Below are 13,199 nucleotides of genomic sequence, written 5' to 3' on the forward strand. Positions count from 1 at the left end.
GTAAATGCGGATACGCATGGGTGAACGGATAGGTAGAACTTTGAGTCATTTGTGTCCCCCTTGGCCTCTCCAGGAGCTGTGTCACCAGCTGCAGCCGCTAAAGCAGCCGCCAAAGCAGCCAAATACGGTGAGCGCTGTGTGGCTAGCTCTGCCCCATCCTGTTCTGGCCAGAGAAGGGGAGTGACTTACCCAAGGTCACATCACAAGCCACTGACAAGAGCTGGGACTTGGAACTGTTGGGCCCCAGGGCAATGTCTCCTCTGGTCGTCTCCCACCACGAGGCCATGGGGCTGAGTGATGGGAGAGTCCCAGTACGGCCTTCCCAGTGGAGACCACGTCCCTGAGCCTCCCTGCCCTGGCCGGGGCCCTCTCAGAGGAGCCCAAGCCTGACTGGGGATACGGGACCTGCCCACAATCTCTCTATAGCCGACAAAGGGGCCCTTCAGAGAAGACAGTGGTTGGAGAGTAGAGGGGGCAGGGTGTCCGTAAATGCTCCCCGCAGGAGGCTGGCAGGAGGCCCGTGCATTCTATGGTTTCCGGTCCTTCATTCATCAGACTTGGGAGAGGTTTGCATCGTCTTTCCGGCTGACCGGCACCCCCCAGAGCCCTCCCCAGCCTCCCTCACTGACATGCTTTTCCACCCAACTCTCTTCCCTCTGCAGGGGCCAGAGTGGGAGTGGGAGTTGGAGGCATTCCCACTTTCGGGATCGGCGCCGGGGGCTTTCCTGGTTACGGTGTCGGAGCTGGAGTGGGCGCTGTCCCTGGAGCTGTCCCTGGAGCTGACCTTTCCGGTGAGCCTTAGTTCCATCTGGGGAAACTTCTCTTTTGTAGGGCTGGCGGGGGGGGGGGGGGGGGAGAGGCAGGGGGGCGCAAGGGAGCGTAGACTGGGCTTCAACGCGCGCGAGGACGGCCTCCAGCAACTTTGGGTATGAGCACTGCTCGCCCAGCCCCACTGAGATGCCCCAAACTTTCTCTCTTTCCTCGCAGCAGCCGCTGCCCAGGCAGCAGCCGCAGCTCAGGCAGCAGCAGCCGCCAAGGCAGCCAAGTACGGTAAGTGCCCCTGCCCTGCCTGTCCCCACACCCAGGGCGGTGCCCTCCCCTCCTGCTCACCCCAGCCCTGCTTTCCCCTGGGGCCCAGGCTCCAAGCTCAGAGCAGTTCTCCAGCGAGAGGGCAGAGCAACCCCACCCTCAGGCCCCTGGGGCTGAATGGCCTGGGTCAAGGTCAGGAGTCCCCCGACCCCATCTTCCGAAGCCACTCTGACCTCTTCTGCCCTTTTCAGTTGCTCACCACTATGGTTATCAGCCCTGCTTCTCAGCTGTACCCCACATCAGCCAGGTGGAGGTGCCCATGCAGCCATTCTGTTCCCCACTCCACCGTCTCCCCTTCCCTCTCCCAGGAGCCTGATGCTCTTTGCTCTTCCAGGTGCTGGAGGGGTCGGAGGCTTGGGCGGGCTGGTGCCAGGCATCGGAGACGGAGTAGCAGGCGTGCCAGGCGTAGGAGGGGTGCCAGGTGAGCTGCGTCCCCAACCCAGAGGAGGGGTGGCTCTGTCTCACGAAAGGAGCCCTGGAGTTGACCGGGTCAAGTACATCACTTTGCAGATGGCAAGACTTCACGGAGCCCAGGGGTGGGGAGGGGAGAGGGCGAATTCCCCTTTGGAGGGAAGACCCTCCAGGGGACCCCAGCTTGCCGGGGTGGGGGGGGCTCGGGAAGTCAGCCGTCATCCAGCTAGATGGCCGAGCTGTGCTCTGCCAGGGCTGGATGGCCTCCTTCACTCCAGGGGCCTTTCTGGTTCCTGATCAGGCGGGAAGGTCTATACCACCGTTGGGCTCACGTCCTCGGTGGCTTTTCCCCACCAGATTTCTCTTCTGTGTGTCTTCTTTCCGGGAGAAAATTTCCCTTCTGAGTTTCCCCCTAAGAAATGGGCTGTTTCCTCCCATTTGGGATACGGCACTGTTAGGAATTTCTCTTTTTGTTTTTCTTCTTCTTCTTCTTTTTTTTTTAAATAAACACCACCATCAGCAGAAAGCTGCACAAGCCTTCTAGAGGATGAGGAGAGGGTCTGTGCTTCAATTCATCAGCTTTGGGCTCCGGTCTGCCATAGCCAGAGCTAAAATGTCACAGTCCCAGGGCCGCTTCCCAGGGAAGGGACGTGCCTAGGTTGACTAGTGGGCCATCCTCGGAGTGGGACGCAGGCCGACTCCATGTGCTTCCCTCTCTGTCTGCAGGGGCAAGGAGGCAGCGTGGGGAGGGTCTGCTGGGGGAGGGGACATTTCCCTATGGGTGGTCTTTCCAAAATCGGGGAAGGGGAAGGGAGGATGTGGGGAGGGGTGCCAGGGACTGCCCCCTGATCCCTGTTCTTCACCCCTCCAGGAGTGGGGACCCCGGCCGCCGCAGCCGCCAAAGCCGCTGCCAAAGCCGCCCAGTTTGGTAAGTGTCCCCCCCCAACCCCCCATTCTGGAGCACGGCTCTCTCATGTTCCCTGTTCTAGGGTCTAGCGGCGCCACTCCCCCCAAGGAGGCAAGTGCCCTCGGGCTGTCACATCCTGGGCTTTCTCACAATCGTTGGCTTATCTGACCACTTTTAGGGGTGTGGGTGAAGTCCTGATCAGGAAAGCAAAGTGAGAGCAGGTCCTGGTGAGCCCTCCGGGACCGGGCTCCCCATCCTTCCCAAAGCCCTCGCCGCCTCCGAGTCCAGCCGGGGCCTGCCCCCCTCGGCACCTCACGCTGGGCTCACTGGACTCCCATCTCCTTGAGCTATTGGCGGTATTTCTGGCTCCCTGACCAGCACCTTCCTGAATATGCCAAACCACAGCAGCCCTTCTAGATTCCCATCTGTAAGCCAGGCCCTGGGCCAGGGCGGGGGCAAAGAGGCAATTTGGGGACCTGCAGATATCAAGGTTCAGACCACGCAACTCAGCACTGTCTAGGCCAGAGAACATCTCAACGTCGGGGCTGCTGACCCCCAAACTCACATATGACAAACAACCCCTTTTATACAAAGCTGCTGTTTGCGGAGGCAATCCTTACACCGACTTTGTGAAGTTGGTACTACCGTTCCCATTTTACCGATGTGGAAACTGAGGTTCTGAGAGCTTAAGAGACACGTCCACATTCACACAGCCAAATGGCGGCGGAGCTGAGCTGTGAGCCCGGGTCTACCTGTCTTGCAGAGTTCCCTTTGCTGTATAACCGCCTCCATCACCCCCAGAAGTCTCAAAGGGGCCCCTGTCCTCCAAAGGTTAAGAGCTCCTGATCCCACACATGTCTCATTTTAGGAATGAGGAAATTCAGGCCCATCAAGGGAGAGTAACTTGTCCAAGGTCATACAGCAAGTCTGTGTCTGGGCTGGGACAAGATCTCAAGGCTCTGGACTTCCAGCCTGCAGCTCTGTCTTCCTTGGTCAGGACTTGGTTAAGAATTAGCTCTTCCGTTCTTGCAGGTTTAGGCCCTGGAATCGGCGTGGCTCCCGGCGTGGCTCCCGGCGTGGCTCCCGGCGTGGCTCCCGGCGTGGCTCCCGGCATTGGCCCCGGCATTGGCATTGGCCCTGGTGGTGTTACAGGTGAGCTACTGAGTAAGAGGGCCTGAGGGACCTCTGAATCCTCCATGGGTGCCATCTCTGAACCCCCCTCCCTCCCCCTGCAGGAGTGGGGACCCCAGATGCAGCCAAAGCCGCTGCTAAAGCGGCCGCCAAAGCCCAGTACCGTGAGTGCCCTGCCACCTTTCTCCCCTCACCCCTGCGAGCCTGGGGCTGGCCCAGTGTGACCCAAGCCACGATATGCAGCCTCAGCACCAGAGGGGTTGGAAGCATAGACTGGGCCTGAGGGAGACCTGGGTTCAAGCCCTGGGTCCCACACTAGCGAAGCAACCTCCGAGTTTCCTGTCCTTATATGGGACACACGGGTGCCGACGGCAAATGTTGCAGATGGTTGTCAGAAGTGAGTTAATCCAAGAGGGAAGGAGCCGGTAGGGGGGCGGGGAATCAGGCTAGAAAGGACGGTGGTGTCCACAGCCACCGTCTGGCCCTGAATGCCAGACTGGGAGAGGCTAGACTTGGTGGTCAGTGGGAGTTTTAGGAAGACCATTCCTGGTAGGAGTACAGAGGGCAGGTAAAGGGCAAGGAGACCCCTGCATGGGTCTGGGCCCCACCCTTGGGGCCTGACTCGGCTTCCTGGGTGGGACACCCCCAGGGGCGCATGCTCCCTACCTGCTGCCACCGCACCCCTGCCCATCTCCCCCAGGGGCTGCAGCTGGGCTTCCTGCTGGTGTTCCTGGCTTTGGAGTTGGTGCCGGCGTTCCTGGCTTTGGAGTTGGTGCTGGCGTTCCTGGCTTTGGAGTTGGCGTTGGCGTTCCTGGCTTTGGTGCGGGTGCGGGTGAGGGGCCTTCTAGGGGCTGGGCGGAAACTGCCCCCTGAGCTCGGAGGAGGGAGACCTCTCTTCCTGGCCACACACTCCCGGGAGCCTTACTCAGGGGATCGTAGTAAATTCCCCATCAGGTCCTCCTGAGCAGTCAGAGACGACTAGGCTAACAGATGGGGGGCAGGCCAGGCAAAGGGAGTGCCCCCAGGCTGCTAGATTTCAGAGTTTCTGCCTGCTCAGTAGAGGAGTGACGGGGTTCCGAAGTGAAAAGGAGCCCACAACCCAGGAAAGGAGGGTGGAGGTCCCTGGGGTCAGCGGGCATGAGTGGGCCAGTCTGGCTCCCATTCAGCAGTGCACTGTGGCAAGAGGGCCACTAGGACCTCCAGTTCTTCACCTAGCCCCTGCTCTGCGTCCAGCCTCAGGCAGATCACACTGGAAGAAGGAGGCACAGTTCAGCCTCCAAGCAGCCCCAGACCAGACTGGCAGTGGCACGGTTAGATCCCGGAGCTCTGTACCTGTCAGGGTGAGCTCCGGGCCGGGAGTCTCTGTTCCAGGGCTTTGAGACGAACGATGAAGGCTGATGAAGTCAGGGAGGGCTGCCTGGAGGAGGCAGAACTTCTGGGCACAGAGCTCAGCTGCTGACCAGCCCTCTTTTCCTTTTCCCCCAGTCCCTGGATCCCTGGCTGCCGCTAAAGCAGCCAAATATGGTGAGTGCGCCCTGCCCACTGCCCACCCCCCTTGGGTGGCTTGCTAGCCGCCCTATCAGCCCTGAGAACACCTGGTCACCCCTCGCTCCTCCACGGGGCCAGGGCCCGGGGCCCGGAGCTTGCAGCGCACAGCTGGGATGGTCAGGGTGGAAAAAGGCAGTTTCTAGGACACATTAATGATGGTTCAGTAGACCTGGCTCCTGCCCCCTAAATGCCTATCATGCTTCCAGCTCCGGGACGACTTGAAACGCCCCTCACATTTCCAAACCCCCTCCTCCTCCCCGCCCCCCCCTCCCCCCCCCCCCCCCCCCCCCCCCCCGCCGGTGGCGGTTCCTTGATGAGGACCATGGTCCCTAAGGCCCTTCTGGCCCTGACAGTTTCATGGGACCCGAGGCCAGGGGCCCCGCCTACTGTCGGCCGGGCAGCTCCTGCCTCCTCTCCAGCACAGCCAGGACACCTCGTCTAGGCTCACCTCCCGCCTGCCTCGCTGTCAGCATGACTGTGCCTGCCACGAGCCTGGAGGACGTGGCAGCCCGCCTGGACAGACCCACATTGTCTGTGGCCCCCGCATTCCTGGCCTCCTAGGAGCCGGACTCGGCCTCTGCCAGGGAACCGCCAACCGGCCCCGGCCAGTCCGCTTGGGGCCCGTTTCCACTTTGGAAAATCCCGGCTTCCTTGGCCCCCACCCCACCCCCCACGGGCCTGGTGGCCCACAGGCCCCTCTCCTGTTCCTTGCCGGCTGCTGGCCTGCCTGAGTCTAACAGACGTTGCCAGGGAAACAAAGCAGTTAAGGGCGCTGGCTCCCATTTCTTGCCCGCGGAAACTTGAGGACGCCGCGTAGCCTCTGCCGGGCCTCAATTTTCTCATCTGCACAATGGGGACGATAATAGTGCCTGCCTGCCCTGTCGCAATGAATAATAAGCGGGCCACCGCATGCAAAGCACAGAGAACCGTGACTGTTGCGTAAGGCGTTCCCTGGCCATACGCAGCAGCTCCGTACTGGACGGAGGTTCAGAACTCAGAGTACGTCCGCTCCCCAAACACCTGTAGTGTGAGTGGGGTAAGGATCATCATCCCTGTTAGGGAGATGGGGCTCTGGGGGTCAGAGAGGCGACAGCTATAGTGAGAAAGCAGAATTTGAACACAGGATCGGCAGGACCCGAGACGCGCGTCTTCTGCCCTCCGCAGCTCGTAGCCACCGCTGTGGCCACCTGTGGCTCCCAACACCAGCTGTCTGGGAAGGAGACAAAATGGGTGGGCCAAGGCTCAAAGGGGTCCCCCCCTTGCCCGATTGGTCAGGACAGAGCCAGGACCCATACCGAGGCTCCTTCCGCTGGGTCACGTGACTTTGGCCACCCGTCTGCTCTGCCTAGCATCCCCGGGGCAGGGAGACCTCGTCCTGCAGAAATTGGGGTGCTGACTTTCCATCATCTCTCCACAGGAGCTGCAGGGGTGGGGGCTCTTGGCGGAGTAGGTGTCCCAGGCGGTGTGGTAGGTGAGTCAAAAGCCCAGGACAGGTGGGACGCCTGGGTGGCTCAGTCGGTTAAGTGTCCGACTTCGGCTCAGGTCATGATCTCACCGTTTGCGAGTTCGAGCCCCGCGTCGGGCTCTGTGCCAACAGCTTAGAGCCCGGAGCCTGCTTCGAATTCTGTGTCTCCCTCTCTCTCTGCTCTTCCCCCACTCATGCTCTGTCTCTCTCTCTCTCTCTCTCCTTCAAAACTAAATAGAAACATTAAAAAATAAATAAATAAATAAATAAATAAAGCCCAGGAAAGGCTGGGCAGGGAGGAATGCTGACCAGTGGAGAGTCCCTCACTCTGAGCTCCTCCTGTGTCCCCAGGAGCCGGACCTGCTGCCTCAGCTGCTGCTGCCAAAGCCGCTGCCAAAGCTGCCCAGTTTGGTGAGTGCTGATTGGAGGTGGGGGTGGCCCCCAGGCCCTGGGGTTTGGGGCGGGGAGGCCTCTGACCGTGCACCATGGAGCACAGAGTCCCCGACCTGCCCCCGGGGCCCTCAGAGGCATCGTCTCCCCAGGGCCCAGCCCTTCGAGGCCCCAGGAGCTCAGGCTCCACGTGGGTCCAAGGATGAGAACCCCACTGTCTGCAGACAGACCAGCTATTCCCACCATCGGGATTTGAACACGCGGCTCTCTCCACAGGCCTCGGGGGAGCCGGAGCCCTGGGAGTTGGGGGGCTCGGAGCCGGCGGAGCCATCCCAGGGGTTGGGGGCTTTGGAGGTGAGTGGCTACTCTGGAATCAGAGCGTTCATGGGTCGTGTGTGTGTGTGTGTGTGTGTGTGTGTGTATGAGAGAGAGACACGCAGAGACTGACCTTCTTTCCCACCCCACGCACCTGCCCCAGGCTGGCCTGCAGCATTTGGGGGACCTTCAGCAAACACCCTCTTGCAGTTGGGCGCCCCCTCCCCTCCCTCTCTTCCATCAGCCTCCCAGACCACTTTAAGTGGGAGTACATCAAGACAATGATGGTTGTGCCCATTTTCCAGAGAAGGAAAGCAAAGTCAGGAGGGAATTTTTTTTTCCCCCAAAATCTCTGCCACCGTGGCGGGCCTCGTGTTGACATTTCCCTCTTCCGTGGGTCATCCGTTGTGTCCCCCTATCCGAGCCGGCCTGAATCTCGTCCTGCGTGCTCCAGCCTGGACACACAGGAAGAGCTTACTAAAGACTTTTGGGAAGAGGGATGGATAAGGGAGGGCGGCAGGGCGGATGAGTCGGCGGGCAGATGGTAAGTGGGGCGAGCAGGTCAGGAGGGGACATGACTCGGGGAGGGCCCTGCTGTTCCTGAGCCCACATACCCCGTGTCTCCCCAGGTGTGTCCCCAGCTGCAGCTGCTAAAGCGGCCAAATACGGTGAGTTTCTCTCCTGCCCTCTCCTCTGCCCAGGTGTGAGGTTGCTTCGCACCCCACCCCACCCCTGTCCCCTGTCCCCACCCCAACTCAGGCCTCAGTCCTGCTCACAATAGCCCTGAAGGCCTGTTCTTGCCCCCAGAACCCAGAGAGGGTGCTCGGCACCCCTTAAATCATGTGTGGTCCTAACCCCTGTCCACCTGCAGGTGCCACTGGCCTTGGAGGTGTCCTAGGGGCCACCAGGCCATTCCCAGTTGGAGGCAGGGGCCATCCATCTCTCTGTGAAATCCTCAGCTCTGCCCAGGGCCTAGAGGAGGCCTGTCTGGATAGCGGCCGGGGGACAAAGACACGGTGGGGGGGGGGGGGGGGCGGGGAGAGAGAGAGAGAGAGGGAGGATAGTCCAGGAAAGGGAACATCCTGGGCAAAGGGGCAGGCCTCAGGGTCAGGGGGTACACTGTGGGTGACAGACACCAGGCTGATGAGCTGGGGCTACGGGGCTGGAGACAAGGTTTGTAAAGAAAGCTGCTCAGCCAGTGAGGGGCACGCAGGGGGAGGGGGTGGTCCTGGGCAGAGAGGCAGTAGGCCAAGCGGCTGGAGCAGGGCCTGCCCTACACCAACCTCAAACCCCTCCCACAGGAGTTGCGGCAAGACCGGGCTTTGGACTGTCTCCCATTTACCCAGGTACACCCAGCCTCCCTGTCCCCGGGCCCCTTCCTGTCAACTCCCCCACGCCATCTGCTCAGAAGGGCCAGGCCCGGGGGGCAGACCCATGACCTCCATCACACGAAACAGGGCCTCCCCTCAGTCCTCTCCACCTCCCTTGCGAGGGCCAGGGAGCATCAGCTTTTCCAAAGCCCCGTGTCCCAGATGAGGCAAACTGAGGTTCAGACAGTGGGAGGGACTCGTCCAAGGTCACACACCGAGGGAGGCAGAGCCCCGGGCTCCTGACACCCAGGCTCAGAACTTGGCCCTCTCGGGTGGGGCCCACACTGTCCGGAAAGGCTTGGCGGGCTCCCCCGAAGCAGACATACTCACAGCCCCTCTCCCTGCCCCACAGGTGGTGGAGCTGGGGGCCTGGGAATTGGCAGTGAGTCTGCAATAAGGAGGAGCCCCGCTTCAGGCGGGGCCCTAGTTACTTTCATGGAGTCGGGGTACAATACTATAGTGGCCACGGCCTCGGGCTGGCCCTCTGATGCCAAGAAAATTCAGCCCTGGGATGTAAGAATGGGGGCAGTGATCCCATTCCTGGGGCTCCCAGCCTGGCATTTGATGGGACACCAGGAGGGAGACAGAGACCTGGCCAACCCCCCACTCCCACCCCACCCCGTCTCTGGTGTGACTGGAGAGACGGACAAGGTCCCAGAGAAAAGGAAAGGAAGTGTGTAAGGGGAGAAACAAGGTCCGTTCAAGTAGGTGGTCAGGGAGGCCAAAGCCCAGGGCATGTTAGATGGGGCAGTCAGCATGGCCAGGGTCTGACTCAGGGCGGGGGCGCCCTCCTAGCTGCTCAGACCTCCACAGGTGGGATGCCATCCACAAGGAGCATAACTGGACAGCACAGGTCAGGCTGGTGGGACTGAAGGGCAGGCTGGGGGCAGGAAGGCCTTCAGAACCTCCTGAGACAGGGTGGAGGCCTGGTACAACGTAAGGTTCTAGGAGAAGCAGGAAAGCCTGGCCCCCTCCCCAAACCCCACCCTCCCCTCCACAGGCAAACCTCCCAAGCCCTTTGGAGGGGCCCTGGGAGCCCTAGGATACCAAGGTGAGTAGAGACTCAGCCCCTGGGGACAGGGCAGAGTAGGGAGGGGAAGACAGAGGCAGGGGGCTGGGGTCCATCAGCCTAGGAGAGGGGAGCACATTTGGACTAGACCTAGCAGGGTATGGAGAGGCTGGGGGGAGCTGGACGCCCACCCCCCATCCCTGCGTCTACCTCCGACATGCACACTCAGAGCTAAGAGTGGGCCCGGATCCCCCGGGCTCACCCCAAGCCAGCCCTGGCAGTTTTTCGCTCCCTGCTGCCCACCCCCACCCGGAGGAGCCAAGGAAAAGAGAAGGGATGTGGGGAAGGGAAGAACTCAGAGGAACAGGGAAGGAAAGAGAGAAAGTGGGACAATAGACCCTAGAGTCAGGGAATTTGAGGGGTGGGTGGGGGACCCAAGGTGCCCCTAGCTGGGCAGGATGTACAGAGGCCATCACCCGGCCCAGAGCCACACCCTCGCTCAAAGATGCAGTCGTGCCTCTGGGAGTGCGGGGGGCGGTCATGATCAGCACCCCCAAAGGCACCTCCCAGCAGTGCCCAAAGGAGACCCAGAGAAGCCCAGCTCCGCTCCCGTGTGTGTTCAGGCTGCACATTCCCCTGCATCCCCACCTACACAGAGGAGGCAGCTGAGGCCAGGGCAGGAAGAGGCAGAGGCAAGACCAGCCTGACCCTGTCCAGGGTACCAGCTCTCCGTCAGGCACTATTTGATGCCTGTGGCCCTGTCACACTGTTTTCTAGGCCCCCAGTGTGAGCTTCACAGAGGGAAGCCTGTCCTGGTCCCGCTCGGCTGCCCGCTGCCACCAGGTGGCGGTAGGAGCCACGTCGAGCTCCAGGCCCTACTGGCAGACCGTGGGTGCCTCAGTGGCTTAAAACAAGGCTTGCCCATCAGTCGGTCCCCTGGAGGGGGCAGGAGTCCTGAGTGTGTGTCCCAGCTCAGCCGCTATGAGTTCTCCCTTTCTCTGAGCCTGTTCATCTGATGCACCCTCATGTTTAGGAGGACCGTCTCCTCCAGACTCTGTCAGCTGTCCCTTCCCCTCCTTTCCCTTATGGGGACTGCTCAGAGCTGCTGGCTAAAGGCTTCTCAAATACAGTAGACTCAGAAGATAGAGACCTGGTCCGAGCCAGGTCTCTTCCCCTCTCTGAGTCTTGATTGCATCACTATCCCTGCTCCCACCCAGCTGCCCACAAGGAGTTTGTGCAATGTGACGGCTCAGAGTCTGGCGGGAGGTGGCGGCCAGACTGCTCATGGCTTTGGAGCCTCTGTTCCCCATTTCGGTGATGTGGGTGTAAGAAGAGCTCGGAGCTGGTCTGAGTGGGCAGGGGCTTGAGCGGGACCCAGAGGGGGCCGGACGGTCACGCGTGCCTCCTCCCACCCAGGTGGGGCCTGCCTGGGGAAATCCTGTGGCCGGAAGAGAAAGTGAGCTTCCCAGGACCGCTGACTCGCGACCTCATCAACGTTGGTGCTACTGCTTGGTGGAGAATGTAAACCCCTCGTGATCCCTCCCCCACTCCCCTTCCCCAGTCCCCACCCCAGGAGGGGACAGGCCAGGCTGGGTGGCCTCGGGAATCCGCAAAGCAAGGACACAAGAGTGGTGGCCAGGTGGGCCCCAGGAAGCCCCTTACTTCAGAGGCCAGGGGCGGGTGGGCTTGGCCCCCTGCCCCCACCCCCTTCCCACCCAGGAGCTCCCCCCTCCATATGCTCTCCATCTCCAGGGGAACTTGGTGCTACGTGCTGGTGCTCTCATCTTCCTGGGGGGGGAGGGAGGAGGGAAGGGCAGCCCCTCGGGGACCCCCTCCCCGGGGCTCCTCTGAAGATGGTGCAGACACTTCCTGGGCAGCCCCATCTCCCCCTGCCCACCAGAACCTCTCCCCCCACCTCGGCTGCGGTCCAGTTGGTACCCAAGCACCAAAAGCCTCAAGCTGGATTCGGTCATACCACCTCTTGGCCCCCTCATCTCCCACCTATTCCCCGTGGCTGGGACCCCTTCGGATGGGAACACCCCGCCCCCGCCCCCCACCATCGGGAATAGCCCTCTTGCTCTTGTGGAAACCATCCACCCGTCTGTCCATCCGTCCATCCATCCTTGTCCCCAGTTGACCGCCCCGCACCACTAGCTGGCTGGGCGCCCCCACCGTCAACCTGGTTAACCTGTCCCGGCAGCCTGTGCCCTGCCTCCACCCCTCCACACCCCACCCCACCCCCCTACGATGGGGCCTGAGCACCCAGGGTGTGAGGAGCTGTGCCAGCTGGGGCAGCAGGAATCTCCTCCCCAACCTGGGTCCCCCCCATGCAGTACTGTAACCCCCAGCCCTCCCTGGAGCCACTGTATTTCAGAGCATTTCCCGCCCCTGCCCCGCCCATCTCTTTGTGTCTCGCTGTGATAGATCAATAAATATTTTATTTTTTGTCCTGGATATTTGGGGACTGTTTTTGATTGTTAATGCTCTCTTGGTTTTATTTGCGTGGTTAATTAAAAAACAAATTTTTTTTTTTTTTTTCCTGATCTGGGGAGCTATATCCCCAGCAGAAAATTCATTTTAATCACTTGGGTATAACTCCGGATGAAACATATTTTTTTTCCTTTAAATAAGAAAAGAGAATTAACTGCTTCAGAAAAGCCTAATAAGTGAAAACCTTTTGAAGGAAACGGTATCATGGCCTCCTCTCTACGGTCTCATCTGCCCCAGGGACGGAAGGAACTTCCACTCTTCGAAGTGTATTTGGGAGTGCTATTTACCAAAATCACCTGCCCTTGGCTCCTGGCAGATCCATCCTTCTCCATCTTCAATCTGCCTTTTAATAATAAAGCCCCTTTATAGGGGAAGCATGGCCAGCCGGCCCCACACATGCCCACTCCCGGAGGTCTCCCCTGAGGAGGTGGCTCACCCACCCAGCCACACCTTCCCCAGGCCTCCCCTTTAGGCCCAAGAGCTGGAGCACAGGGCCTAGTGGGTGGCCTCCAGATGCTGAGGGTGCAGCCGAAGGGGTGGAGAAAACAAAAATGACCCTGTGTCCAGACCAAACCCTCGGCCTTGGTGAACAGCCATGCAGACAAGGGAGATACGGCCCCACCTAAGAAAAACCAGAAGCGTTTCCCTCTGAAACATCCCCTCAAAGGAAGAGCCATTCACCCACACGGCCCACGGGAACACGCCCACGTGGAGCCCACAACTCCCCTTTGGAGCACGTCCTGCGTGTCAGATTCCAGAATCTCCTCCCCAAACCACCAATTCCACGTCCCAGGGCCCACGTGGCTTCAGGCCTCCCTCCGTCCGTCCTAGAGCCAACCGCCTGGCCAGTGGGCATACCCCTAGGTCAGAAGGGTGGCGAGGGAGCTGTCTGTTGGGAGTGTGGTTGTCTGTGTGAGCAGTGCCAGGAGGAGGTCGGATGGAAAGAGAAGGCGGTGGGGTGATGCTCTGGGAGGATGTCCCAGAGGACAGAGGAGCGCAAAAAGCAATTCAGCAGGAAGAGCAGGGAGGAGGGTCAGGACAGCTGGAGTGCCTGGAGGGAGCGGGGAGGGGGAG

The 13,199-nt window shown here is 60.7% G+C and overlaps 1 protein-coding gene and 1 pseudogene across 6 annotated transcripts in view; both read left to right on the forward strand.

Annotated features, from left to right (window-relative positions):
- ELN (elastin) overlaps positions 1-12,089 on the forward strand; it is a 31,523-nt gene extending 19,434 nt beyond the window's left edge. For 4 of the 6 annotated variants that reach the window (XM_042921951.1, XM_042921953.1, XM_042921955.1 and 1 more), the window contains 15 exons: positions 74-127; positions 663-791; positions 988-1,050; positions 1,424-1,510; positions 2,372-2,428; positions 3,440-3,559; positions 3,643-3,702; positions 4,239-4,358; positions 5,024-5,062; positions 6,504-6,557; positions 6,903-6,962; positions 7,218-7,295; positions 7,886-7,924; positions 8,558-8,602; positions 11,052-12,089. In XM_042921951.1, coding sequence (XP_042777885.1) covers positions 74-127; positions 663-791; positions 988-1,050; positions 1,424-1,510; positions 2,372-2,428; positions 3,440-3,559; positions 3,643-3,702; positions 4,239-4,358; positions 5,024-5,062; positions 6,504-6,557; positions 6,903-6,962; positions 7,218-7,295; positions 7,886-7,924; positions 8,558-8,602; positions 11,052-11,095 — 1,049 coding nt within the window. In that variant the 3' untranslated portion in view covers positions 11,096-12,089. The remainder of the gene's footprint in view (positions 1-73; positions 128-662; positions 792-987; positions 1,051-1,423; positions 1,511-2,371; positions 2,429-3,439; positions 3,560-3,642; positions 3,703-4,238; positions 4,359-5,023; positions 5,063-6,503; positions 6,558-6,902; positions 6,963-7,217; positions 7,296-7,885; positions 7,925-8,557; positions 8,603-11,051) is intronic. The other 2 variants (XM_042921952.1, XM_042921954.1) reach the window with 2 other exon arrangements.
- LOC122209783 lies at positions 11,489-12,089 on the forward strand (annotated as a pseudogene).
- Positions 12,090-13,199: the final 1,110 nt, after the last annotated feature.

This window comes from Panthera leo, chromosome E3 (assembly GCF_018350215.1).
Source record: "Panthera leo isolate Ple1 chromosome E3, P.leo_Ple1_pat1.1, whole genome shotgun sequence".
Taxonomy (NCBI): Eukaryota; Metazoa; Chordata; class Mammalia; order Carnivora; family Felidae; genus Panthera; species Panthera leo.